The sequence below is a fragment of the Natrix helvetica genome (assembly GCF_964273705.1).
Source record: "Natrix helvetica genome assembly, chromosome: 1".
In the NCBI taxonomy this organism is placed as follows: Eukaryota; Metazoa; Chordata; class Lepidosauria; order Squamata; family Natricidae; genus Natrix; species Natrix helvetica.
The window spans coordinates 220,445,770-220,473,762 of NC_138548.1; the positions used below are offsets into that span (position 1 = coordinate 220,445,770).

At 42.7% G+C, this 27,993-nt stretch overlaps 1 protein-coding gene across 1 annotated transcript; it reads left to right on the top strand.

The window, feature by feature from the left end:
- Positions 1-189: 189 nt before the first annotated feature.
- LOC309382916 (myosin light polypeptide 6-like) lies at positions 190-27,981 on the top strand. Its single transcript, XM_081934879.1, has 7 exons — positions 190-547; positions 4,935-4,962; positions 8,660-8,803; positions 24,203-24,376; positions 25,391-25,468; positions 26,414-26,459; positions 27,663-27,981. Exons 1-6 carry the CDS (start codon positions 359-361, stop codon positions 26,440-26,442), a joined length of 642 nt encoding a protein of 213 aa, XP_081791005.1. The 5' UTR covers positions 190-358; the 3' UTR covers positions 26,443-26,459; positions 27,663-27,981.
- Positions 27,982-27,993: the final 12 nt, after the last annotated feature.

Here is a 27,993-nt window from a genome sequence, read left to right on the forward strand (position 1 = left end):
TTTTTGCTGAGTGAGTTGGCCGGCTGGCTGGCTGGGTGCCATGGCCACGCAGACCGAGCCAAGGCCTGGCTGCTCGGAGAGGATGCTTAGCTGTAGCAAAGCCTTTGGAGATTGTTCTGTCTTGGATGAAGGGAGGACCCAGCATTGCTGAAGGGGACTGAGCTTCCCATTTTTAGATGCATTCCCACTCCGTAGGCAGCAATTCCTCTCGGGCTGACATCATTGTATCGAGAAGGCTATTTAAGCTGACCCAGGACAGAAAGAGTGTTGAGTTTTGGGACCTGGCCTACACGTGCTGCTACTCCTGCTGCTGCTGGCTGTGCCTCCGCTCTGTTCTTGCAAGGAGACCCCCGGCAGCATGGCCCCCAAGAAGGACTTCCCTGTGAAGCGGCCGGTAGCCCCACCTGCTAAACCAGCCGCTAAACCAGCCGGGCCAAAGCCAGGATTCCTGGCAGGTAAAAGCAAAGTGCCGGAAACGGCACCAGCACCACCAGCACCAGCACCAGAGAAGCCCAAGGAGCCGCCCGTTGACCTTTCCAAAGTGGTGGTAAGTGAGGCCTGGAGGAAGAGTGAAGCTGCAGGGAACCCCTATCTTCCCAAAGGAAAGGAGGATGCAACAGCCACCATCTTAGGTCCTTTTCTCTCCCTCAAAAGCAATGCCTCAAGATCGCTATAAGCGTTTAAACTGAGGGGTGTAACACCTCAGAACTAGGCATGGGAAGAATAAGCACACTAATAATTGGCTTCAAATATGAAGTATAGAGAGACTTCATTTAGTGACCCTTCAATTTGGACAGGCAATTCGGTCATTAAACAAAATAGTCGCTAAAGTGAGACCGCCACTATGCTTATTATTTTACTTTAGCTCTCCTTTGCTTTACAGACCTGCAAAGGTCATAAATGTGAGGATTGGTTACAAAGTTACATTTTCATCACAATTTGCAAACGGTTGTTATATGAGACAGGCACTAAATGAGGGGACTACCTATCATCACATTATTATTATTAGGAGGAGGAGGAGGTACCTAAATACCCATTAATGAAAGAAAACATCCTGATTTAGAAGCTGCTTATAACTCTGTTCCATTGATTTTCTTCTTCTTGCTGGATATAAATGTCAAGAGTAGTGCCTGCGTTTGGGTTTGTGTGATTTCTTCAGGCAAAATGTACACAACAGTGCTTAGGAAGGTTGAAATGGTTTGAGAAGGGCATTGCTTCCCGTGTTTTGTGCATTGTTTCCCTTCTCTGGTCATCAGGTTTTGTGAAATTTTAAATGCAAAATTTCTTTATCAGAGGTAAATAGTAAAATGAATACATGGAGCATGAACAGAAATATATTTTTCAACCCACTAGATTTGGAGGGCAGGGGGAAATCAAATATATCCTCCTCTAGCCTGACATGATGTATTCTGTAACATGCCTACTGTAGTAGTTCTTTTTTTTTAAATTAGGCAGAAGAGCTGATAGTTTCAGAGCAAACATTAACTGTTCAGGGCCTGCTTGTTTGAGAGAGAATAAAAATACTAATTTCTGCATATCTACCAGACATCATCCTTCATGGTCCTTCTGTAGATTTTGGACTGCAGTCTCCATTAGCTCTTTCCCTGGTGATTGGGTATGATGGTAGTCACACCAGGGGAGCTTCATAGTAACTCCAAAAACAACTACTCCTATAAATAACCAAGAACCAGGCAAATGTCAGATGCAAACTAAACCATGCTTTTTCTATATGCAAAACTAATCTAGTTTTATTATTATTGCTCAATTCTGATATTCATTTTGTGAAAGCCATGTCTTCCTTTAACTTGACTTGCTATCTCTCCACTGGAAGCAGCTTGGTCAAGTAGATCCTGAACTTCCTGTGACATTTCAAAATCATTTATTTTATTTCATCGGTTTAGCTATAGTTCTCATTTCTCAAAAAAGTAAGCAAACAATTCAGCAATGTTCTGAAATTAATTTTTTTGTGGGACAGGAAGTTATAAAGTTGGCGGTACAAGGAGAATTGAGAGAGTTATAATAAACAGACATCCCACTAGAGACAATTTGAGTTCCCCTTTGTAATATGTAAGGTGAAAAAGAGATTTTGTTTTTCACTTTAAAATTACAAGTGAAATTACAATAACAATCAGAAAGTTGCTCAATTGTCTGCAGAAAATTCAACAGCTGTATTCCTTTGGATTTTTGTGCAGCTGATTGTGTCCCTTTGTTACATTCTAGATAAGTTAACCTTGTTTATTTAATTATTTCATTTGAATTGGCATAACAGATGCCACAGAAAATTGTATGAGTACAATGGCATAACTGTTTGCTTCTCAAGGCGTCTGGATAGGCAACATTAGAAAGAGAAGAGAATGCTGAACTGATCTTTAAGTTGAGCTGAACACCCAAATAAATTGAATGAAATATTCGAATAGTAAAAGAAATTAACTATATCTATCTGTAGAAACAAGGACTGCTATCCTTTTTTTAATGCAAGATTTATACAAATTCCTGTTTAATTTTTGTCTGTATGTAGACATAAAATGACAAAAAGTGGCTGTTAAAAATTCTAAAACAAGTTCAAGAACAAATTATTGTACATAAATTCAATTGCAAATTGGATCTTCCTTCTGGTCTCAGTTCCTTGTACCAAAGACCAAGCTACCACACCAAGAAAGTCCAACAGTTTTACGATATATAATATTAGCTTTGATTTGAAATTTATTTTACCATACAAACCTTATTTCTTGGTCTCTACATTGGACTAAATGCTAACCACAATAGCTTTCTAAGTGTAGACATTTGGGAATCCCTCACCTAACTTTCAAGCAACCACAGGCATTTTATTGATAGGAAAAATAAATAGATTAGCTTCCATTGTTGACTACTTTCTGCAAACAAATCACAACAGGCATTTTTTGGGTGGGTGGACGGGTGAGACGTTTAGTATGTTTGGAAAATTTAGATGTTGTTGCTGCGGGTATTATGATGCTCTAAGTTTAGGCATGGTTCAATCCCATTGTACCATAGAGGTTTTAGTTTTCATTATAGTTCATTCATTTGAGGGTATACTACGGATGCTTCGCTCTGTATGCACTATCATTATGGCGGTATGCAAGACTGAACAAGAAATAAGTAAAGTCATTTCTCTGTCATAAGGAGACCCCTGCTCTCAGACAATGATGATTGCGAATGCTGGCTAGCTAAGGTTAGCGGGAGAGAGAGGGGTGAGATAAATTTAGCAATTGAAAAGGCTCTTGTTATTTTAAAGACTGGTCCAAACAGCAGACGCACAAGTCTGGTATTTAGCCTGCGTGCTTAGGAAGCCAGGACAGAGACAGGTGGTTAGGGAGGAGGCTTAGCATAAGAGTGCAGTTATTTCAATCCTACCTCTATAGCCGTGATTTGTTGGGATGCCACGTTCTGAAAGAGGCAGATCAAGTTGCGAGAGGACCGGAGCGTTCAATCAACAGTCATGTCCTTGTCATGCTTCAGGATTCCCAAAACAGTGAGGTAGGGGTTCCAATTAGGATACCGAACCAAGACCAAATGCAAAGATGTACTTCAATGAATAGCTACAGCAGTGTTTTCAACCTTGGCACCTTTAAAATGTGTGGGCTCCAACTCTTAAGATCAGGAAGAAGGTATTGTCTAGATCAGGGGTGGGTTCCAGATTCTTTGACTGCTAGTTTGCTCAGGGATGCGCTTTGGGCACGTGCGGGTAGCGGAAACTTTGAGTAGTTCGGAGAACCGGTAATACCACCTGTGACTGGCCCCGCCCGCATCTATTCTCTACCTTCCGAGTCACAGCTGATCGGGAGGAAATGGGGATTTTGCAGTAACCTTCCCCTGCCACGCCCACCAAGCCATGCCATGTCCACCAAGTCACGGCCACAGAACCATAGTAGTAAAAAAAATTTGAATCCCACCACTGCAATTAACATATCTAATATCCCTTCCTTCTCCTATTTTCCACACAACAACCCTGTGAGGCGAGGTGGGCTGAGAGAAAGGGATTGGCCCAAAGTCAACCATTCAGTTGTCATGCCTAAAGTGACACTAGAGCTCAGTTTCCTGGTTTCTAGTCTGGTATCTTAACCACTAGACCAAAATGGCTCTCATCTTTTGCTTATAGCCTAATAGAGTAAGACTATAAACAGGTATATAAAAATAATAAACTTGGAGGATTATGCAATTTACTGCACAACATATGACATCATACAGTACTTTTTCAGTAAAATATTGAGATGCCCTATTTTTTTTTAAAAAAAGAATCCTCAATACTTGTCTCTCGGTGTCTTCAGAACTAAGAGTTTAAATTTAAAAAAATAAGATGCGTGCTCTGATGAGGAGAGTTGATTTATTTTAAAGAGGCAGCAAATGAAATATATCTAACTAAGCCTTAAAAAATTATCCTCCCTCTATGCAACTACTGTTCAGTTTTGAATAAATGAGCCAAGGTGAAAAACTGAAATCTCTCACACACACACATGCACTCTGTCACAAGTTCCCCATTAAAGTTTAATAGAATAGAATAGAAATCTTTGTTGGGCAAGTGTGATTGGACACACAAGGAATTTGTCTTTGGCGCATATGCTCTCAGTGTACAAAAGGAGAATAAAATACATTCATCAAGAATAAAAAGATACAACACTTCGTGATAATCAAGGTTACTAATAAGCTCTCAAATCATACTAGGAAACAAATAAAAACAATATAAATTGAAAGATACAAGAAAGATACATTAATTTGAATTTTGAACCTCAACACTTACCTAAAGAATAATGTCAGTTCTAAAGCTTGCTTTTAAAACAGAGGTTTTTCATTAGCAGAGATGTTGATGAACATGAAAGCATCTTGGCAGGTTTGATTTATTTATTTTTTACTATCGCATAAGGATTTCTGCTTGTTCCGGTAAATGACATAATTTCCTACCTCTTTTTTCTTTCTAGATTGAGTTCACCAAAGAGCAGTTGGAAGGTGAGTTACTTCCAAGAGTCTTGGATTTATTTTATCCTTTATTTATGGATAAACAAACAAACATAAGCAAATAGCAATAGCACATAGACTTATATACCACTTCACAGTGCTTTTACAGCCTTCTCTAAGCAGTTTACAGAGTCAGCCTATCTGGGTCCTCATTTTACCCACCTCCGAAGGATGGAAGGCTGAGTCAACCTTGAGCCTGGTGGGATTTGAACTGCCAAACTGCTGGCAGCCTATGATCAGCAGAAATAGCCTGCAATACTGTACTCTAGCCACTGTGTTGCCGCAGCTCTGTGCAAGCAATCATTAGTATAATACAACAGACAACTTCTATTTGTTTTTCCACTGTAACAAAATGACCACTTAGACTTGATTCCTAAGATTATAAAGAGATGTTAAGAGAAATGATGTTAGGGAAAGGGTAACCTTGTATCTGTATCAAATATCTCATTTATTCCATCCCATCAACGTTCTTCCACCATTATGTCTGCTTTTATCAGAGATCCAAGCAGATCTGAATACTATCACAAAGTCAGTTATAATTCTATTCCTGTTGGATCCAATGCAACCAGATGTAATGGGATGTGTAAATGACCTTGGGGAAAGAGAGGATAAGAGGATGTCTGGGTAATAATCAGACAAGAGAGTTAGGAGCCTCAATGGCTTAAGAATCAGAGAGAGAGAAAATAACTTAGGAAGGACCTGCAGTTATAAGTGGCAGCAGAAAGTTTGTACTTTCAGACTTACAAGATATTGCTAACTTTATTTATAAGTAAGATATAAATACCTTTCCAGCCCTACAAAATAGACAACACTAAAAATCACGACCATATAAATCCGTGATGGCGAACCTATGGCACATGTGAGCCCCCTCTGTGTTGCCTCGCTTAGCTCCACCTCACATGTGTATGCGCCTCCCGCCGGCCAACTGATTTTCAGGTCTCTATCACGTATGTGGAAGATGCATGCGCATGCATGGGAAGGGTGTCACACGCTCTTGTGCAGGGGTGGGGAATGCGGCACGTGGGGGGGTGCGATGCGTGGGGGGTGCAGTGCATTGGGGGTGCAGTGCGCCTCTCCCCGCGCCGTGTTTTTGGTTTCAGGAGGCTTCGGAGAGGCCTGCTAGCCCAGAATTTTGCCACATTTTACAACCTTTCTTGCCGCAGTTGTTAAGTGAACCACTGCAGATGTGAAGTTAATAATACAGAACTAGTAATAAAGAGAATCTGGCTTCCCTATTGACTTTGCTTGTCAGAAGGTCACCTGGGCACTGCAACCATCATAATTATGAGTCAGTTGCCAAACATCTTAATTTGGTTCTTGTGACTCTGGGGATGCTGCAACGGTTGTAAGTTTGAAAAGTGCTCATAAGTCACTTTTTTTCAGTGCCGTTGTAACTTTGAACAGTCACTACATGAACTGTTGTAAGTCGAGGACTACCTGTATGACTCCCTTTGAATTTTTCCTTCTTCTCTCTCCTAAATATGACAGTACATCAGGGGTGGGTTGCTGCTGCCATTACTGCTGGTTCGGTGCGCGCAAACATTTTGCGCGCGCCCAGGCAAAGCAAGCACACAGGCCATTTGCACATAAATAGGTCTGTGCATGCGCAAAACATTAAAAAATGAAAATAAATAAATTTCTGCAGTGAAAATTGTTCTGCACATGCACAGAATCAAAAATCAAGATGGCGGCGCCTATGGAGAACCGGTTTAGGGGGGTGGCAGGACTGGGTCGCTGCCGGGTCTAGCGATCCAGGTTGCCAAACCACTACTAGTTTGGCCGAACTGCTAGGAAGCCACCACAGCAGTACATCTTTACTAAGGAGTCTGACTTGTTTGGCGGGCTCATCCTCGCATCCTTCAAGCTATTACCACTAGCAACAAATCCTCACAATGTTGTGACCCCTTGTGACACAATGGTCTGCCACGGCAACAAATCCTCATGAGGCTATCATTGTCACATCTCCAACCTACCACGAAGGTAGCTTAAATTCATCTTTAGCTGGTTGTGTTTCAAAGCAATGTTTTCTTCTTTTGCTGTGTGAATGTCCCATGATGCTGCACTGATGACATCAGTAATGACCCCATCAGAGGCTGAGATCTGTTCAACTCCTCTGGCCCACCCACCCTATCCCTCCTGTCAGTTGCTGAGTTCTGCCTTCATAGCCATTTGATTTCTATTACTGGAGAGGCCTAATGATCTGGATCCCACAGCTGTGTTTCTCCATGGAGAAAATACCCTGGAGAAGCATTATGCTGGCTCTTAACAGCCATAGGCTTAATGCTCTTTTGGGAAGAATTCATAAACATGTGTCACTTAGATGATCTGTCACCATGGCCCCAGCCTGTCCATCCCTACCCTCAACACATGTTAAGGACAAGGGGAGTTGGCTGCTTTTCCCATTGGCAGGTGACACTGAATGGGGACGCAGCAAAATTATCCCATATTAAAATTGCAAAGGACAGAAACAGTCACCCGTCTTGCTAACAAAAGCAGAAGAAATCCACTGGGATTAGGCAAACAATGCCACACACTTTTTGGCCAACTTGGACAGGGAAAGGAATCCTCATTAACATAGCCAGGAGGAAAAGCTCTTTTAATTACTCTTAGAACTGAAATGTTGCTATAAAATTGAAGGCCTGCTTTATGAGCTCAATTGCTAGCAAGAGGGTTAGGTACCGTATAACATCTGAACTTGGCTGTCTACCTGAAGAGCAATGTCTGATTATTGCTCTAACAGGGTGAAGTGGAAAGGATCTGTTGGAAGAATGTCCTTCTGGGTTCAGTTCCAAGTGGGGGCTGCTTGGAAAGATGGTTTAATGGTGGACAGGACCACATGGCTTGAGCTCCTGAACAGAAAAGCTGATCACATGCTTCAAGATATTGGGTGAAAAAGAAAAGAGAACGGGATGCTGAAAGTTCTAGGCTTTATACTTTCTGTTCGGCCCCACCTCTCTGTTTCCTGTTCCTGTGTAAGAAATGTATTCTGATTGGTTGTCAGACTCCCATGGGGCGATGCAGGGGCAACTCTCTAGGCTGTGTTTTGAGTCCAAGTTTGGTTGAATTCCCAGATGCCATGTGGTGAATTTCTGTAGAAGGCTAATCCTATCTTTGTTATGTAGAGTAAAATAACTCAGGGCCCTTCAGGGCCCATTGAGAAAGGTGGGGGCTATTAAGAGTGAGTCTGTTTCCTGTCTAAAAACATGTTTCTCCATTTCTGATCCAGGGAATATTCTGCCTGTTCAATATTTCCCAGGATATTTCATTTTTCTAGGAGAGGGGTGGGTTTTAACTTCCTACAGATCAATTCGCCATTAATGAAATCCTAGAAACAAGGCGATGATGCCCCTTTGAAAGATTATTGGAATCTTCTGTATATTGAAAGAATAGCCAAACCCTTCCAGATCTCCATCTTCATCTCTCTATGGTAAATGTATCCCAAACAGAGCTTGTCATTAGAGAGGAAGCCTCCTTCTAATTGATTAATTGACTATGATTGATTGAAACTGGGCAGGCAGGCAGATGTTGTAGTGTCCAGTTTCTTAGGATTACATCTGAATCCTCTAGTTGACACTGGCAGAAGAACAAGCTTGACACTTTATCTCCATCCAACTCCAGCCCCCCCTGCAGCTCTCTATTTCAGAGGCCACGTATCTAACTAGATCAAAATTTGATCTGATCTCTCTAGATTACAAGGAGGCCTTTGGGCTCTTTGATCGGGTCGGCGACGGTAAAATCCAGTTGAGCCAGTGTGGAGATGTGATGAGGGCAATGGGCCAGAATCCTACTAATGCTGAAATCCGGAAAGTCCTGGGACATCCAAAGCCTGACGGTAAGTCATCCCTGCTTTACCATGCGTAGGGAAAATTATAATACAGTACGACCACAGGATGGCAGCAGATTCCAGATTTAAGGGATCATATTGGAACATTCAGCCTTTCTTTCTATTCATTCTATGGTAGTTATAAAGCTGGAAAATGTGGGTTATATGCAGTTCCTTTGATGAGGAAAAACTCTGTCTTCTTGTGACTTAACTATAATCTGATCTGCAGAAATGAACAAGCCATGATTTCTGATGCATAGGAACACATATTTTAATCTATAAACTCTGTTACAGTTATTAGAAGCCTGCAGCCATTCTTCTTGGACACGCTAGGAACCCGCAACACCATTCGTGAATAAACAAATCAGTATAATTTTAGTATAATTTATATTTTCAAGAATATGTTTAAATAACTGGACCAACAGTTAATTGAATGAAACATAATGGCCTACAGTATTATACATACACAGTATAAAGCTAAGCATAAGTAGTAGTCTATTTATCACAGTAGCTGAGTTCAGGAATTATGCTAAACTGAAATTAAATTTAGCAAAATGTGTGAAGTCAGGCAATGTGATTAAGAGGGATTAAAAATGTAACTGTATATACCCTCCCCTATACTGAACACATAATCTAAATTACGTGCATAGTATCATCTTAAAATTATAGTGTATCACAGAGGATGTTTTCCTAATTTAATTTGCATTTAAATTTTACATTTCTCAAACAATCTGGATTTCAAGAGTTCATACTGAAAAATGACAGCAGTAAAAAAGTGGTAAGCCACTTTGGCGTAGAACTTAAACTGGGATTCTGTGAGTTTTGGTGTATCTTAGGCACAAAGCCAGTTTGGGTGATCTTGGGCATACCCCTCTCTTCGTCCTCGGAGGCAAGCAAGGGCAAACCATTTCCTTTATTTTTTTTTAAACAAAATTTTATTGGTTTTTAAAAAAATAAACAAGGAAAGGGGTAGTGGAATAAGTTACAAATTTTGGCAGTTACAATATGCAGGAGGTGGTCCCTCCCCCCGTACTCATACATTTCATTTATTAATACATTAGATTATTACAAATTGATGGTATTTTGTCTGCATATAAACTTTTATCTTCAAATAATTTCAATCACTTTACATCAAACAGGTTTTCTTGTTCATTTTTGTGATCTGAGTTTTCTCGATGTTGCCCCTTCTCCCCCCGCCAGCAGAGCTCCGGCCCCTCCCGTGTCTTGTGTGTCTGGTGTAGTATCATCAGGCTTATCTAGGAGGGCTCTATTTTTTTCCATAAAGGCCTGAGCCTCTGGTTGTATTAATTCTGACTCTTGTGTCCTCCCAGAAAATTAGCATACCTTCAGGCATCAGCCATCTGAACCACACCCCTTTCTGGTATAATTTCTTCGCTAGTAGCGAATAATTTTTTCTTCTCTCTCTCACTTTCTTAGGGATCTGTTTCAGAATGGCTATTTCTCTATCCTGGTATTTTAGTGCTTGCCCCCTTTGTGCACTCAGAATCTCATCTCTTGTAGTCTTTCTAAGGAATTTAATGTGTACCTCCCTTGGAACATTATGTGTTCTAGCGTATGCTGAGTTTACTCTATAAACCAGGTCCATGTCCCACCCCATCTGTTGTTGGTCTTTTTTAATGTATTCAGCCAAAAGGTTTGTCATAATGTCCCTTAAATCTTCATCATCTGCCTCAATCACATTTTGAAACCTAAGGAAAAAGGACATTCTTTCAAATTCCATTTTTATCTGGTGGTTCTCTAGCTCTTGGTTCCCTTTCTGCACTCCCCCCACCTCCCCCCTCATCTCAGCCGTCTCCTCCTCCAAAAGATCTAGTCTCTGTGAATTATTAATCGAAGGGCAAACCATTTCCGAAGTACTTTACCCCCACCAGGCAGTTGCCTGGAATCAACACTAACTCCAAGAGTCACACACAAAATTACAAGGCTAGCAGTTGTGCAGGACATGTACACACCCTGGAAACTGGAAGAGCATTAGTTGTTTCTTTATTGTATTGTGCTTTCAGCATATTTTTAATTGCACTCTACAACCAATTCGCTCTCACAGAGAGGGACTTCTCCGGGTGCCGTCCACTAAGCAGTGCCAAAGGGCGGCGCCCAGGAGTAGGGCCTTCTCTGTGATGGGCCCAGCCCTCTGGAATGACCTCCCCCCGGATATTAGGATTACCACCGACCTCCGCTCCTTCCGTTCAAAACTCAAGACCCACCTTTTTCAACTAGCAGGCCTGGCTCAACCATAGTTCCATTTTATTCCCCCTGGCAATTTTTAAACTTATAATCTCTATTGGGGTTTTAATTTAACTTATTTTAATATTTATATGTGATTATAATATTGTATTGTGTTTTATACCTCCTCTGTACAATGTGTATAATGTGTAATTTTTATAATATGTGTTTTATTTATTGTACGCCGCCCCGAGTCCCTTTGTGGAGAGGGAGCGGCTAACAAATTTAATAAAATAAATAATAAATAAATAAATATTGAAGCCAGGAGTGCCAGACCAGCACAATCCAAGAAAAAGAATGCAGAAGAACAGTTGGAAAGGACCTTGAAGTCTTCTAGTCTAACCCCCCTGCTTGAGCAGGAAGCCCTATATCTATATATACCATACATACATACATACATCATACATACATATCAGGGGTGGGTTTTAGCCGGCATTACTGCTGGTTTGCTCATGGCTGCGCTTTGTGTGCTGCACGCTCATGCGCAGTTCAATAGAAATTGTTCTACACATCCCCAGAACTGAAAAACAAGGTGGTGGCGGCGACTGAAGCAACCGGGGAACTGGTTCAGTGGCGTGGCCAGCCTGGGTCGCTGCCGGTTCTGCGACCCAGGCCAGCATGCCTCTAGCGGTTCAGCCGAACCGGGCTGAACCAGTAGTAACCCATCACTGATACATACATACTAGTGGTGGATTTCAAAAAAATTTGGAACCTCTTCTGTAGGTGTGGCCTGCTTTGTGGGAGTGGCTTGCCAGCCATGTGACCAGGTGGGAGTGGTTTGCCAGCCATGTGACAGGGTGGGAGTGGCTTGGAAATCATGTGATCGGGTGGGAGTGGCCAAGACAATGTCACTGAATTCTTGTAATAAACATATTCTATAAACAATAAATAAATAAAAATTCCCTAAAAAAAAGATATTCTCTAAATAATAAAAGCTTAAAAACAATTTAAAAATATTCTATACACAATAATTTAAAATAAAACCATTTTAAAGTATTCCACACAATAATTTAAAATAAAACCAGCTAAAAGTATTCTACACACAATAAATTAAAATAAACCATTTTTAAAAATTCTATACAATACTTCTAAATAAAACGATTTAAAAAAATTATATACACAATACATTTAAAAGTATTGAGTATAGAATTTTTTTAAATGGTTTATTTTAATTTATTGTTGATAGAATCTTTTTTTAAATAGTCTAAGACAATTTTAAAAAAGATTCTATCAACAATCAATTAAAATAAACAATTTTAAAAAATCTATACTCAATATTTTTAAATAAAACGATTTTAAAAAATTCTATACACAAAAAATAAAATATTCTTTAAAAAAAACATTAAAAGCATAAAAGAAAAAAAACGGGTCACTTACCAGCAGGCAGAATCAGCAGCTCTCAGATGCGATGGATGCAGCAGGGAGCAGGCAGGCGACGAGACAGCAGGTAAGCTGGACAAGGGACAACCGGGTCAGCTAGGCCCGCTACCTGGAAGGCTTAGCCAGCCAGGTGAGGCTGGGGACTGGGGGGGCAGGGGGGTAGCAGGAAACCCCCTTTCGGCTATGCGGCATACGCCACCTCGCAGCTTTCGCTTTCCCTTGCGAAAGCCATGAGCTGGCGTACGCTAGCCTCCCGCCGCCGCCCACCCCCTTTCATCCATGTGGCGTACGCCAGCTCAGGCCTTCAGGCCTTCCCTCATGAAAGCCGCAAGCTGGGGCACACTAGCCTCCCGCCCCCGCCCCCCACTCGTGCTTAGTTGCTTACCTGAGGGAAGCAGCAACCTGCTGGATGGCGAAGCGAAGGGAGGACCCGATCAGCAAGCACGATGCAACAACTGCTTGGAATGTTGGCCATTGGCGCTGCGCTTTTAAACAGGTGTTAGAGGGGGGAGGGTTGACTCCAGTCCACCCACTGATTGGCTGGATTCCAGCCAATCAGTGAGTGGCAGAGTGGGCTAGTTTAGTGCAGACGGGCGGGGGAACGAGTGAGCTGCGACGGAATGGGGGGACAAGCGAGCAACAGGGCCAGGGCAGGCGTTCTGGAACTTACTTCCAGGTCCACCGGTGGAACCTCTTCTAAATGGTACGGAAATTTGACGAACCACTTCTACCAAACCGGTTAGAACCAGCAAGAACCCACCTCTGATACATACATACTGTACATACATAATATAATACATATTACATTGATGAGAGTCTATACCCTAAACCTTTACTCCTGTACCCTACATAAAGGGGTATCTGTAGAATAGAAACAACTCCCCTCCCCCAACAGCACAGTATATGCCACTTTCTATATTCATTTATATTATTTAAATTTAGTTCACAAATTAAAAGGTACAGTGCAGTGTTCGCTTTTCTCTTAGGATAGTGAATGATCCCAGCTGTAGCTCTGCAACTCACCAGCTTCAAAGAGGAAAGTTAGTTGGGGCAGGCAGGGGCGCTCATGTTGTATCCGTAGGGCCTTCTTAAAGAGGATGCGCCTTTTCTGGAGATGGCTGTCCCTTAAGGAGATGCCATGTGAAATGACTGGAGCGCCCACGCACATTGTCATCTTTCCTCCTTTGAATCCAGGTTACTTGTGTAGCTCCACAGTATAGAGATAACCAAATAACAGATCTGGGAGCTTGGCGGTATTAACAGCTTAACAGAGTTGGAAGGGACCTTATCAGTGGTGGGTTTCAATTTATTTTAATACTGGTTTGCTCGTGCGCATAAGCGCACTTGCGTGATGCTTCTGCGCATGCGCAGAAGTGTCCGGGCAGATGGGCGGAGCCTCCCACCACCGCCACTACCAGTTCACCCAACCTGGGGTGAACCGGCAGAAACCCCCCTCTGACCTTACCTTACCTTTTTCAACTTACCCTACCTTTTAAAGGCAAAATAATATAAGGGGTGGAATATGTAGTCAGTGAAGTGACTCCCCCTCTGGTTTCTTAATACCTAGTGTTTTTGATATCAAATTACTCTTTTGTATGTGGGAATTAACCTGTTTGTCACCTTAAGAATGCAAGATAGCTCTGCTGATGAAAATGATGGCATGTAATGCAATCCTGTATTATCCTCCAGGGTCTCCAATGTGTTGTCGATATCTTGATGTGAAGAGCTAAATAAAAGGCACCAGGATCTTTGCAAAAGGAAATCTTGAGGAAAATGAGGAATGGATGTTTCTGTGAAGAGACTGAGATCCCGGAATTAGAGCAAACAATTCTCAGCAACTGCTCAAAGACAGTTTCAGTCTGTAATTCCTAAAATATAGTATTACTGAGCACATAACTCTAGCTGGCAGGCTAGGGACTATATATTTAAAGCCAAACTTGATTTGTCACCCACAAATCTTCATCTTTGTCCATCTCTGTTCTATATTACGCTCCAAATTCCTTTCAAACTGGAGATTGGTTAGTTCTTGAAAGAATTTCACAAAGGTTAGACGTATGAGAAGGGCTGCATTGGCTTAGCTGTATCTCAGTAAACTCACACACGGTGACTTTTTTCAAACGCTGTTAAATATTTAATCTTCACTATAATATAGAATAGAATAATATGGATTTATAAAATACTAAAATTGATTACAAAAGAAAATATATAAACCCAGTGTCCTTTTAAAGGCATATATTACAATTTGAGTAAAAAGATCGTCATTCCCTTGTCACTGAGAATTCTAAACCCACTGAAGACTGCTGACTTGTGGTCTTCTTGCAAGGAGCAATTGTATGAAGCACTGTGGTGATCTCAAGTCTTTTTCTTGTCCAGAGAGGAATGGCAGAGAGCTGGTCAACTTGCCAGATCTTCATTCTACTATGGTTATCAGCTCTACTATTAGTGCCATCTTCATTTTGCCATTTCTGATGTCTCCGTTTGGAGGAGATCCTGCCCCTCTTGGACTTCCTCTTGCACTAAGGTCAAAAGTGCCCCATCCTTTAGCGAGAACCCTTTTGAGTACTCTTGGAGGAATTTCCAAGAGGCTGCATGGGTTGGACTCTGTTGCTCTTATTGAGGATGATGAGGATGCAGGGCCTTTTCTTCGGCACAACCTCTGGGGCAACTTTGTTGTTCTTTCTAAGAAAGAACCATATTATTTTGGACAACCTGCAATAGAGAGAAAAAGATGAGAGAAATTATTTGCAGAGATTTCCCTTGTGCAGGAACAGGTAGAAGATAGCAACAATAAGGGAGGCAAAAGAGCTCCTTGCGGCAAATATTCTATTGTTTTCCCTTTCCTGACTGTGGATAAATTATTCTTGAATAAAGTGAAGCATCTTGATGAAGAACAAATTGTCCTCAAAGACTACCAGGAAATGGGCAACTCAAGTGATTTACATTTTTGGCACACTGTGAAGATGCATGGTTATGATGGGACAGCAGAGATATTCAGGATGAGTAGGTCAATGTATGCAGTACAGTCATTTCATTGGGGAGAATAGCAAAAGAGAGCCCCGTAACTTCCACCTTCTTTTGTCTCTGTTTAGATTATGAGCCTTTTTTCAGTCCCAATTATTTCCAGAACTACTGAATTGAGAAGACAAGTTAGAGGGTATTAAAGGTATCCCTTTCTGGAATGGATTGGCAGAGAGCCTTCTTGGACTCTCTTAAAGAATGAAGATTGCTATGAAGTCTCACATGATTATCCCTTTCCTATCTTTCTTTCAACTTAAAACCCTCCTGTGCACTGCTGCCATTTTTACCTCTGACCTGGGAGACTAAGCTGCTGATGTCACAGTAGTCATTTTGACCTACTCATTGTGGCTTTGTACTCACCAAACCTATAACCCTCAACATTTCCAATACATTGTAATTGTTGAATTAGACCAAGGAGGTTTGAATCAATAGAATGAGCTCTTATCTTCCTCTGTCTTATAAGGAGGCAGATGTGTAAGATATGCAGTTAGAAGGAAACTGGAATAAAACTGAGAAGGCTATAGATAAAATTCTGACTGCAGAAATACTTTGGGTTGCTTCCGAATTAAAAACAGAGAGAAAAAATATCATAACAAAAGAACAACAGTTACCTAGAGAGAGCAAATCAGGAAGACAATTTATCCCATTCTCCATTTTAAAGGCCTAGCCACACACTGAGCCAAAGTCTGGGGCAGAAGCCAGACTAAGAGGCTCGCTTACAGATCTGACCATAGTAATTTCTGGAGCAATGTTGTTCGAGAGGGCAGGCTCACAACAGAGAAGCATCTAAGTATGTCCTGCTGAATTCTCCTCCCCGCCGATATCTTCACTTGGGACAACTATGTGAATGTGTAATTATGAAGAGGACCAAACTGTGTTCAGAAGGGTGGCTTCCCTATGCATGATAGGGAAAATAATTTACACCAACTGTCCCCTCAGATTTAATTATGAGCCTCCTTTCATTCTCAGTTGACCAGCAAAGTGCTTCCAAAACTGAAGAGAAAATGTGTATTACAGATGCCCCGTCTTCCACTGGGTTGGCAAAGAGCCCTCCTGGAGAATGAAGACTTTGCCGTGAAATCTTACTGACATGATTTTCCCTTTTCATTCCTTTCCTTCAGTTCAGAGACCAACAAGCTAGGAGAGAAAAGAGAAATGTCTTCTCGTCTGAGCACTGTTGCCAATTTGACATAAGACATAAGAGTTGCTGAGAGGTTAAGCTGCTGAGGGGCACGATGTCATAATGGTCCTTTGGCCTCCCTGATAACCATTGTGAATTTAACCGGTCTTATACTTTTGATTAAGGGCATAACTGCACTTTTAAGAAACAGCAGCACAGATTTCTTTTTAAAATAATTGGTGCTGTCCCTCTGTTTACACTCCAAATTTGTATTCCAAAACTTAAGAAATCATCCCATACAGAAAATCTCATTTTCTGAGAAGGATTTTTTAAAAAAAGAGGTATACTAACTGGCTTGAGTATTATATTTATTCTGAGAAACAGGGTTTTGTTCAAATATGTTAGCATACTTCTTCTATATGACTCTGAATAGGAACCCTGGGAATATAACTCTAATATGTCTCAGATTTCGTAGATGTACCTGTGCATTTGTGTCCAAAAAGGATTAAATTTCACATTGATTCCAATGTTAAACATATTAAATTATTATTGTGAAGAGCTTTAGTTAATGATTTTTTCTGTTGTCAGAAGGAATTTGCTACTTATTCAACCTGGGCAAATTATTAGAGAATATTCATTCAGAATAATATCCAGGGTTTCACACTTATTTGCATGGGTTGCTGCACTTTGACAGGGACCTCTGCCTGAAGGTGTGAATTAAGTAGAAAGAGGATAAAATTAATAAAGTAAAGACGTGGATATTCCCTGAATAAGGGAATCGCCTTGAAGAGAATTAGAGTTGTATCTAATGTAATAAGCAGGAGCCAGATTGTTTCCTGATACTGTACACAATGTTGTTAAATAGTTGGCTCTGTTCTTTCACAAATTCTGGTACAAAGACAGTAAGACACTAAATTCTCAGCTTTTGTATTTAAAACAAAATTTGGGAATTTGGGCAGTCAAAAGCAATTTGATTCAGCCCTCTAACTGAGATATGATTTGGCTCTAGGCTCCAGGTATGGTCTTTATAATTTGGACATTGATTTGGCTCTAGATATGGTCTTCATAATTAAACTCAGGTTAGATACAGCTCCAGAGACATACACTTGATCTGGATTCTTCTCTTCTTTCCCTATAACATGGCCCAGAATCGTTTCCTTTGGAGGCCAGGTAGTTGTAAGGGGAGTTTCCTAGAGACAGAAAGCCTGAGCAATCTTGCCTTGGCTAAACCATGGCTCTTGGCAAATTCAGAAATGACGCAAGTTACATTTGTTGTAAGCAGGAAAACCCAAGAGAGTGGTAAATACTCACTCATTTTGATCTTGTGAGAAGGTGAAAATGAACAATTCATAGCAGTTGGAAGAAGCCTTGAAACCTAAAAATCAGTGGTAGAAACTTCTGCTTTTTGCATTTGCCTGATTTGACAATGTAAACTAGGGTAACTATACTGCAGTTGGTGATGTTCAGTATAAAAACATAGATGATGTTGAGGGACCCTGCATGAGGGACTCTTCACTCCACCTGTATGTCAGTGTGGCACCATATGTGCTCACCTTGTAGATCATCTAGTCCAGAGCAGGAGACTCTACACCATTTCTGACAGATGGCAGTCCAATCTCTTCTTGAAAGCTTCCAATGATGAAGCTGCCACAACCTCTGAAGGCAACTTCTATTCCATTGGTTGATTGTCCTCACTCTCAGAAAACTTTTCCTTATTTCCAGGTTGAATCTCTTCTTGTTCAGTTTCCATCCATTATTCCTTGTCCGGCCTTCAGGTGCTTTGGAAAATAGTTTGACCCCCTCCTCTCTGTGGCAGCCCCTCAAATACTGGAACACTGCTATCATGTCTCCCCTGGTCCTTCTTCTTACTAGGCTAGCCATGCCCTGTTTCTGTAACCATTCTTCGTATGTTTTAGGCTCCAGTCCCCTAATCATCTTAGTTGCTCTTCTCTGCACTCTTTCTAGAGTCTCCACATCTTTTTTATGGTGTGGTGACCAAAACTGGATGCAGTATTCTAGATATGGTCTTACTAAGTGTTAGATCTGGGCAACGAGAGACAGACTGCGGACACGAAGTGACTTAACAGCTCTTTATTAGTAGTAATAGTGATCCAGCTTACTCTGAGGTCGGAGGGTTCCCCTTTTATAGGGAGTCGGCACGCCCCTCGACCAATCAAAGGAATACCTGTTTCCCGCTGTAGGAGCGGACCAGAGGGAAGACTTATCCCGATATATGTTAATATCTAACACCCCTCCCCTCCTAGATGGGACGTTACGGTAGGTGACATAGTCCTTTAGGTAGGTGGGTGTTTGTCTTGCTCGGGAGGAACGTCGTAGTTCAGGTTGGGTTGAAGTGCTTGCAGGATCGGGTGCATGTTGGTTCGAAGTAGTTGCAGGATCAGGTGCATTTCCTTTTTCCCGTTCTGGAGGTCTTTCGCTTTCGTTGCTTGGGCATTCAGGAGCTAGTTCGGCTGCGTTGACTGGGGGTTCTTCAGCTGCGTGCGTGTTGTCCTGTTCCACGCTTAGCTCGCCGGTGTCGTTGTTCCCTGCGATGGAGTTTTCCTGCGGCTGGCTCTCTGTAGACAGGAAACTTTCGCCTTCATCCCTGATGTTGGAGTGTGCAAGGCGACCTCGAAGTTGATCGATGTGCCTTTTCCAATTTCGCCCATCTTCTAGCTCCAGCAAATACGATCGAGGACCCGTGATGCCAATGACCTTTGCTGGCATCCACAATGTCCCCCCTGTGTAGTTGTGAGCATATACTGAGTCCCCTACTCTGAAAGACCGGACCTTGCTTGTAGAGTCTGGGGGAGCCGTGGCAGAGTAATTCGGGTGGAGCCGGTCCAGGTGAGACCGTAGGCGGCGACCCATGAGTAGTTCAGCGGGGCTCCTACCCGTCGTTGCGCTCGGGGTAATGTGTTGAATGAGGAGGTAATGGTCAATGCGTGTTTGCCAATCACCTGGACCCATCCTAGCGAGGGCCTCTTTTGCGAATCGCACCATTCTCTCTGCCTGACCGTTGGATGCTGGATGGAATGGCGCGATGAGGGCATGCCTGATTCCCAAACCCGCTAAAAATGTTTCAAACTGCATGGCCGTGAATTGGGGCCCGTTATCGGACACTAAAAGATCTGGTAGACCATGGGTGGCGAAGAGCCGCCGAAGAACCTTTATGACTGCCTCTGCCGTGGTTGACGTCATTAAGACTACATCTAGCCATTTAGAATAAGCATCTACAACTATGAGGAAGGTTTGACCCTGGAATGGCCCTGCAAAATCAATGTGTATGCGTGACCAGGGTGCCCTGGGTTTCTCCCATTCTGTGGCGGGCGCTTCCGGGGGTGCTGGTCTCGACTCCTGACAGGGGTCGCAAGTGGCCACCCACTCCTCTATTTCCTTGTCCATGTTTGGCCACCACACGTAACTTCTCGCTAACGCTTTCATTCTCACGATCCCCGGGTGACCCATATGCAAAGCATCTAATACATTTTTTCGTAGAGCATAAGGAATAACAACTCGATCCCCCCACAACAAACATCCCTGTAATACTGAGAGTTCGTCCCGTTTCGACCAAAACATTTTGAATTCCGGGTCCACATTTCCCTTCGGCCACCCCCTCCATACCCAAGTTTGCACTTGCTTTATTAAAGTGTCTTTAGAGGAGAACCTTGCAACATCGTAGGAAGAAACCGGTCCCGAATCCAAACAGTCAATGAGCAATACCGGTACTTCTGGAGTGGGGTCTGGCAAAATGTCTGGTAATGGGCAACGGCTGAGCGCGTCTGCGTGTCCTAGAGTGGAGCCCGGTCGATGAATTAACTTGTAGGAGTACGCAGCCAGGAAAACAGTCCACCTAGTCATGCGTGGAGAAAGGGAGACCGGAGTGGGGCGGTTTCCCGCCAAAAGCCCCAACAGCGGTTTGTGATCTGTGATCAGTTCAAAGTCGCGGCCGTAGAGGTATTCATGGAAACGTTTTACACCAGCCACGGCAGCCAGCGCTTCTCTGTCCATTTGGCTGTAGTTCCTTTCGGCCGATGAAAGAGTTCTGGAGTAGAAAGCAATGGGTGCTTCTTTTCCGTCGGGCATCCTGTGGCTGAGGACTGCTCCAACTCCGAATGGCGATGCGTCGCAGGTCAATACTAGTGGTAGAGTCTGACTGTATTGCACAAGTAGCGAGTCAGCGGTGAGTAGGCGCTTTACTCCGGCGAAGGCTGCAGCTTCGGCTCGTCCCCATTTCCATGGTGCGTTCCTCTGGAGTAGACGGTGTAGAGGCTCAGCAACGGTCGCCTTCTGTCTCAGAAAAACGCTGTAGAAGTTAAGTAATCCGAGGAAGGCCTGCAACTCGGTCTGATTTCGTGGTGTGGGGGCGTCCTGGATCGCCTTAATTTTCTTTGAAGTGGGGTGTATTCCCTGACCATCGATTCTATAACCCAGGAATTCTACGCTAGGCACGTTAATTTGGCATTTTTCCTTTTTAAGGCGGAGACCCTTTTCTCTGATTCTGGCCAAAACAGATCTGACTCTTTTGTTTAGTTGCTCCTCGTTTGCAGCGGACACCAAGATGTCGTCAAAATATGGGACGACTCCCGGTATCCCTTGCAACAGTCGTTCCATGACGCTCTGGAACAATCCTGGGGCAATACTCACGCCGAATTGTAGCCGGTTGCATTTAAAAGCTCCCCTATGCGTCACTATAGTCTGGGCCTCCGCTGTGGCGCTATCAACTGGCAGTTGCTGGTAAGCTTGTGCCATGTCTAACTTAGCGAAAACTTTTCCTGGCCCCAACGAGTGCAATAAGTGCTGTACTACGGGCACAGGATATGCGCTCTGTTGTAGCGCGACATTAATTGTGCATTTATAGTCCGCGCAGACGCGGACTGATCCGTCTGGTTTGACTGGGGTCACGATAGGCGTTTCCCAGCGCGCGTGATCTACCGGCTCAAGGATCCCTTGTTCCACTAACTTATCTATCTCCTTATCTATTTTTGGGCGGAGTGCAAAAGGCACTCGTCTCGGTTTGAGCCGGATTGGCGCCACATTTGGGTCTAAATTAAATGATATTGGTTTGCCCACATACTTACCAAGACCGGGGCTGAACACATCCTCGAACTCCTTAAAAATCTTTTCAGCGCTGCTGTTTCTCACGGCGTTGATTCCGGTGACTTCTAATCCCAGGGCTTCAAACCAATCAAGCCCCAGAAGGTTCTGCAATGGCGCGCTGGCGATGGTCACGGGCAGCTGGGCTTCGATGTCCTTGAAACGGATGCGGAATGTGCCTTGGCCCACGATGGGGACTTGGTTTCCCTGGTAGTCTCGTAGCAGGACGTCTGGAGCACGCAGTTGGCTCTTTCTGAGGCTAGGGATAGCCTGTTTCATGGATGCCCATGAAATGATCGTCAGGGTTGATCCTGTGTCAACTTCTAACTCGCAGGGTGAGCCCTCCAAGAGGACTGTGACTTTCAGCCTTTTGGGCCGCTTAGGGCGGACCTGATGTATCGTGGTGAGATACGTTCGCAACTCCTCTCTCTGGGTCAACTCTATCTCATCGTCAACATCCTGAAAATACTCTTGTTGAGCGTCTTGATAGAACGCTCTTTCAGCTCTCTGTGTGTATTCTCTCTGGGGATACGCTCGCTCACTTCCTTGTGAGTAATCTCTCTGGGAATACGCTCGTTCAGCTCTTTGGAAATTTTCTCTCTGGGTAAACACTTGTGGATTTCTCTCTGGGCGCCCTTTTTGATTTCGCCAAGCCCCTGGGTTGGGCTTCTGTTGGCGGTACATGGGTGGCTGCCGTGAGGCAGGGACTCCGCTCCGGCACACTCGTGCGATGTGCCCAAGTTTGTTGCAATGCGAACAAACAACGTTCCTGAACCTACAAGTAGACCTGGGGTGATTCCCTCCGCAGCTTGCGCAGGGCGGCAAACGGGATCCGGGTCTCCCCCCAGGCCTCACGTGACTGCTCTGCATTAGGTGACTGTCCTCGAACTCGGGATTCTCGTAGTCGGGGCTTGTGTCCTCGTAGTGAACTCTGGTTTGCCTCGGTGCTGGCTGGTTTACGCTGGCCCCTCGTTGTATGGTCACCGATGATTTCTCCGCTGATTCTGACACTCTTGCTTCGTTTAACACTGTCTGTAGGGTTAAACTCGGGTTTGCCAACAGCTTCTTTTGCAACGAAATGTCTCTTATCCCACAGATGAGCCGCTCTAAGATGTGTTCTTCCAGATCCCTGTATTCGCAGTGAGCTGCTGCTTTTCGTAGGGCTGCAACATATTGATTAACGGATTCTCCCGCCTTCTGAGTCCTCATGTTGAATTCCTTGCGGCAGACATGGCGGGAAGGTTTTGGCGCGTAATGGGTTTGCAGAGTCTGTTGCAACGTTGTCCACGATACTGCTTGTATTGGAGTAGGCGCGGTGAGGTCTCTGGCCGTATTGAAGACTTCTTTTCCACAGTAGCCGAGGAAGATGTTTTTCTTCCTCGCATCGGTGATCCCCGTGTATTCATTCGCTTCGAGGAAACACTCGAAACGAATCATGAAGGCTTCCCATTCGTCGTTTTCTGGGTCGAAAGGAGCGGGGGGAGCATGCATCGCCATCTTCTCTGTTTGAATTTGCCGCGCTGCGGTGATCTGAGATGGCTGTCGGAATTGCTGCCGAATTCCTGGGCTGGATCAAATCCGGAGATTCTGGAGGTAGCGTTCTTCGTCCTATCTGTCTCTCAATCCCACCTTCGTCGCCAATGTTAGATCTGGGCAACGAGAGACAGACTGCGGACACGAAGTGACTTAACAGCTCTTTATTAGTAGTAATAGTGATCCAGCTTACTCTGAGGTCGGAGGGTTCCCCTTTTATAGGGAGTGGGCACGCCCCTCGACCAATCAAAGGAATACCTGTTTCCCGCTGTAGGAGCGGACCAGAGGGAAGACTTATCCCGATATATGTTAATATCTAACACTAAGGCTTTATAGAGTGGTATTAGTGCTTCCCTTGATCTTGATTGTATCCCTCTGCTAAGGATTCCATTGGCTTTTTTGGCTGCCACCACACACTGTTGGCTCTTATTTAATTGGTTGCCCACTAAGACTCCAACAGTTGGATGGGCCTTGAGATCTAATCCAACTCCCTGTTCAAGCAGGAGATTCTACCATTTCAGACAAGTGGCTGTCTAGTCTCTTCTTAAAAGCCTCCAGTGTTGGAGGCAAGCTGTTCCACTGATTAATTGTTCTAATTGTCAGGAAATTTCTCCTTAGTTTCACTTATATTTTCACTTAAATCCGAGAACACAAATCTCTCCCCAGAATATGTTGTCATTTAGATATACTTAGATATACTCACTTAGATCCCAAGAACGGTTCCAGTTATAAGCCACAGTTTGTAACAAGACTGAGCAATTCATGACCTGGGGCTATATATTGCCAACCATTTTTTTCCCCCTTTCTGTTCAACACATCTGGTTTAGTTGTTTTTAAAGGATACGCATGTCTCTCAGCAACTGTTTTTTTCTTTAGTTTTAATTCCATATTGAAAGAGTTCTACCTGTGTGGCACAGAAATAACTTTTTGAGATTCAAGGACGGAGGGTTGGGTGGGAAATGAATGCTTCTTCTCCTTTGGCATCTTCTCTTCCCCCACTTTCTGATCATCCCCAGAGTTGAATTCTAAACGGGTGGAGTTTGAAGAGTTCCTGCCAATGCTGCAAACAGTTGCTAAGAACAAAGATCAAGGCACCTATGAAGATTATGTGGAGGGGCTCAGAGTCTTTGATAAGGATGGGAACGGAACCATCATGGGGGCAGAATTGCGCCATGTCCTTTCCACACTAGGTAAGTATACTGTGTAGTCCCTACCACCACTATCACCATGAAAAAGCACTAAAATGCATTACATAGGGAAGTTGCCACAGCCTGGAGCCCAAAAGAACTTCCAGATGAGAAAAATTCATCATAAGCTACAGCTACAACCTCAATTTGCCTCCTTTAGAAAGAATAAACATCGGTGTTCTCCTGATCTTTTTAACATTGGTTGTAATCCACAAGTAATTTGGATGGTTTTCTATCCCTTTAATGTTAATATTAGCTCGATTGTAATGTCAGTGGCTAAGATGCTCAGCTTGTCGATCAGAAAGGTTGGCGGTTTGAATCCCTAGCACCACATAACGGAGTGAGCTTCTGTTACTTGTCCCAGCTTCTGCCAACCTAGCAGTTCGAAAGCATGTAAAAAATGCAAATCGAAAAATAGGAACCACCTTTGGTGGGAAGGTAACAGCGTTCCATGAGCCTTCGGCATTTAGTCTTGCCAGCCACATGACCACAGAGACATCTTCGGACAGCGCTGGCTCTTTGCCTTTCAAACGGAGATGAGCACTGCCCCCTAGAGTCGGGAACAACTAGCACATATGTGTGAGGGGAACCTTTACCTTTTTACCTTTAATGTCGGGTGAATTATTCTTTCTGCATTGATGGGGGTTCTTCTAATTTGATTTAGTGTACTTTGAAAAATATCAGGTGAAATTTGTGTTTTAATTGCAAAGTGGCATTAGCCTGCAAAGGCCTTTTTTTAAAAGGTGGAATTGTTGGCTTGCCCACAAAAAAGTAAAGCCCTTTGTGTTGTGTGTTTTTGGTGTTACCTGGTTTTGCAACCTTTTGCTTTTTTTTCTTGTGCTTTTCTTCTATTTTTTTCTAAGTTTTTTTTTTACTTAGAAAAACTTTTTACTTTTACTTTTTTAAAACTTTTACTTCCACTTCCAGTTGCTAGGAATTGGAGGAGGGGGCAGGGTGTACAAATGTAATGAATATTTTGGTGAAAGATAAATCATCTTCCTTTTTTATTTTTTTCAGGTGAGAAAATGACAGAAGAAGAAGTGGATTCTCTATTAGCTGGGCATGAAGATGCTAATGGTTGCATTAATTATGAAGGTAAGATGTTATGCCTGTTGTCAGTTGAGGGGTTATGCAAGATATTTGGTTCAGTTTGACCCTACAAAAACATCAGAACGTCCACATCTGACAAGCAAATAAGCCCCCAAAATAGTGAATGTTGGAAGATTCTTGTTTTCACAGAACATCGTATAAATAAGAAACCCTTTATGGACTTTTTTGTATAAAGCATAAAATATGAACATGATATATGTTTTTAGGGTTTGATTAGTTAGACTTTAGAAAGAAGAGAATAATGATGCAACTTTAGAGAAAGAGGGCAATTTATATTTATATTGTATTTATAACTATTGTGAAGAAAATTAGAAACCACTTTGTAGCCTTTTTCATTCTATTATATATATTTTTTTATAGTACCTTCTACTTTTTTTCTTTCTTGGGCTTTTAGATTTCTATTTGATTTCTTTCTTTTTCTTTTTTCTTCATGACTCTTCCTTAGTTTGTACTAGATTTTAACTTCAATAAAATTATATATTAAAAATTGCATACCAGTAAGTATGGAATACTAATATTGTGCTGATATGGGATCTGTGTATACACCAGTACTGATGTAGATGTCAGAATTACCTAAAGGTTAGCAATAGGACTTCAGTTATTCCTGTTATTTATTAAAAATTAAACCTGGGTCAGATGTATTTTTTTTTAAAGAGCAATCTAAAAGAAAGTTATCAGATGTAATGTCTGCTCTTCGAGTGATGTCTGCGTTTTATCACAATGTATATAGTTGTTGGATTAAAGTAAATTAAAATGATCTGTGGTAATAGTTTGAAGCCAACTTCTGTCACCAGCCTGAAGCAACTACAATAGCAGGAATGGCTGCTGCCTCGAGTTAAAACATTTTATGTGACAATAAGTCCTGGGACAAAAATTAACCACAGTGGGTGGTTTTAATCTCTTAAATTCTCTCCTTTCGTTTTTTCACAGCATTTGTCAAACATATCATGGCAAGCTGAGCTGGGATCTACTATGAGTAAGTGCAGTATTTCCAAGCATCATTTATATTCTGGATTGATAGGAGCTCCCTTTTTTCCTCCCTTCCTAAATAAGATTCTTCTCCACAGCTTTTTCATAGGCAATCCTTCATCTGCCCTTCACATATCCCAGAGCATTTTATTACCACTGTAGCAAGGGTGGGTTGCTGCCGGTATTACTGCTGGCGCGCGTGCGCAGTGGCCCGTAAATTCTTCTGCGTATGCGCATAACATTATAAAAAGAGTTAAAAACATGCCGGCAACAGCATGGGTGACCGGGGAACCGGTTCGGGGGTGTGGCCAGCCTGTTGTCCCTTCCAGTTCAGTGACCCAGTCCCAGTATCCACTACTGGTTCGCTCGAACAGGTGCAAACTGGTAGCAACCCACCTTTGCACTGTAGGCCATATTATCGAAACTGTACAGACAGAGTTAGACAAAATTTGCCAGGACACTGTTTTCTTCCATATCCCTGAACATCATAACAATATATGAGTTATTAGATCCAACCATTATTACCAGATGAATGAAGTTCGCTATTAAAAGCAGTTATTAGAGTGCTTATTGATTAAAAATCAAAGATTGCCCTATTGATCCATGACAGAGTAAAATATTGGCACAGTAAAAGTAGCCTTTGACTTACGACCACAATTGAGCCCAAACTTTCTGTTGTTAAGTGAGACATTTGTTAAGTGAGCTTTTCCCAGTGTCAGGTGATCACATGACCCTGGGACACTGCAACTGTCATAAATATGAGCCAGATGGCTAAGCATCTGAATTTTGTTCATGTGACAATGGAGATGCTTCAATAGTTGTGTGAAAAACAGTCATAGGTCACTTTTCTCAGTGCCATTATAACTTTTAAGGACTTCCTACTGCAGGGCTGTCAAACTCCCAGCCCGCGGGGCGGATGCATCACATGCTGGCCACACCCATGTCCGGTTTAGCGAAGGGGGAAAAAGTTCCGATGTGTCACGTGACACCGCCGTGATGACACCCCTGGCCTACTGCATGTACTATATTGTATAATAGAAAGAGTTCAGTAAAATAGAAAGATGATTATATGCGTGATCAAAAATAAATTTTGAGAAATTTCACCACTTTGACATTTTTTTCTGAAGAGACATCCATGCCTTCTTTTAGTAATTATTGCAAAACTTTGATGTTTATGGACATGAAAGACACGTATTCTCTTTCTTCACAGGCAGGGCTGCTCAAGATGCTGTCTTCAGGTACAACTACTCAGCCTACAGTTCTCAATGGTGTCACTTCCCCCTTTTTTCTACCTTTCTACACACACAATCTGCAACCCAGCCATTTTTCCTGGTATAGACTGTAAAGATATCTTTATAAATACTGAATTGGTGAAACATCAGTACATCAGTCAGTGATCTTCTATGGAACCAGAAGGGAGCAGCAGCAGCAAATTTCACAATTTTTGTGTGAAGAAATCCACTTGCTTAAATCATCTGACTCTACAAATTACTCATTTTTCTAAACAATAAAGTTTTTGATTTTCAGGGGCTCTGATTTTT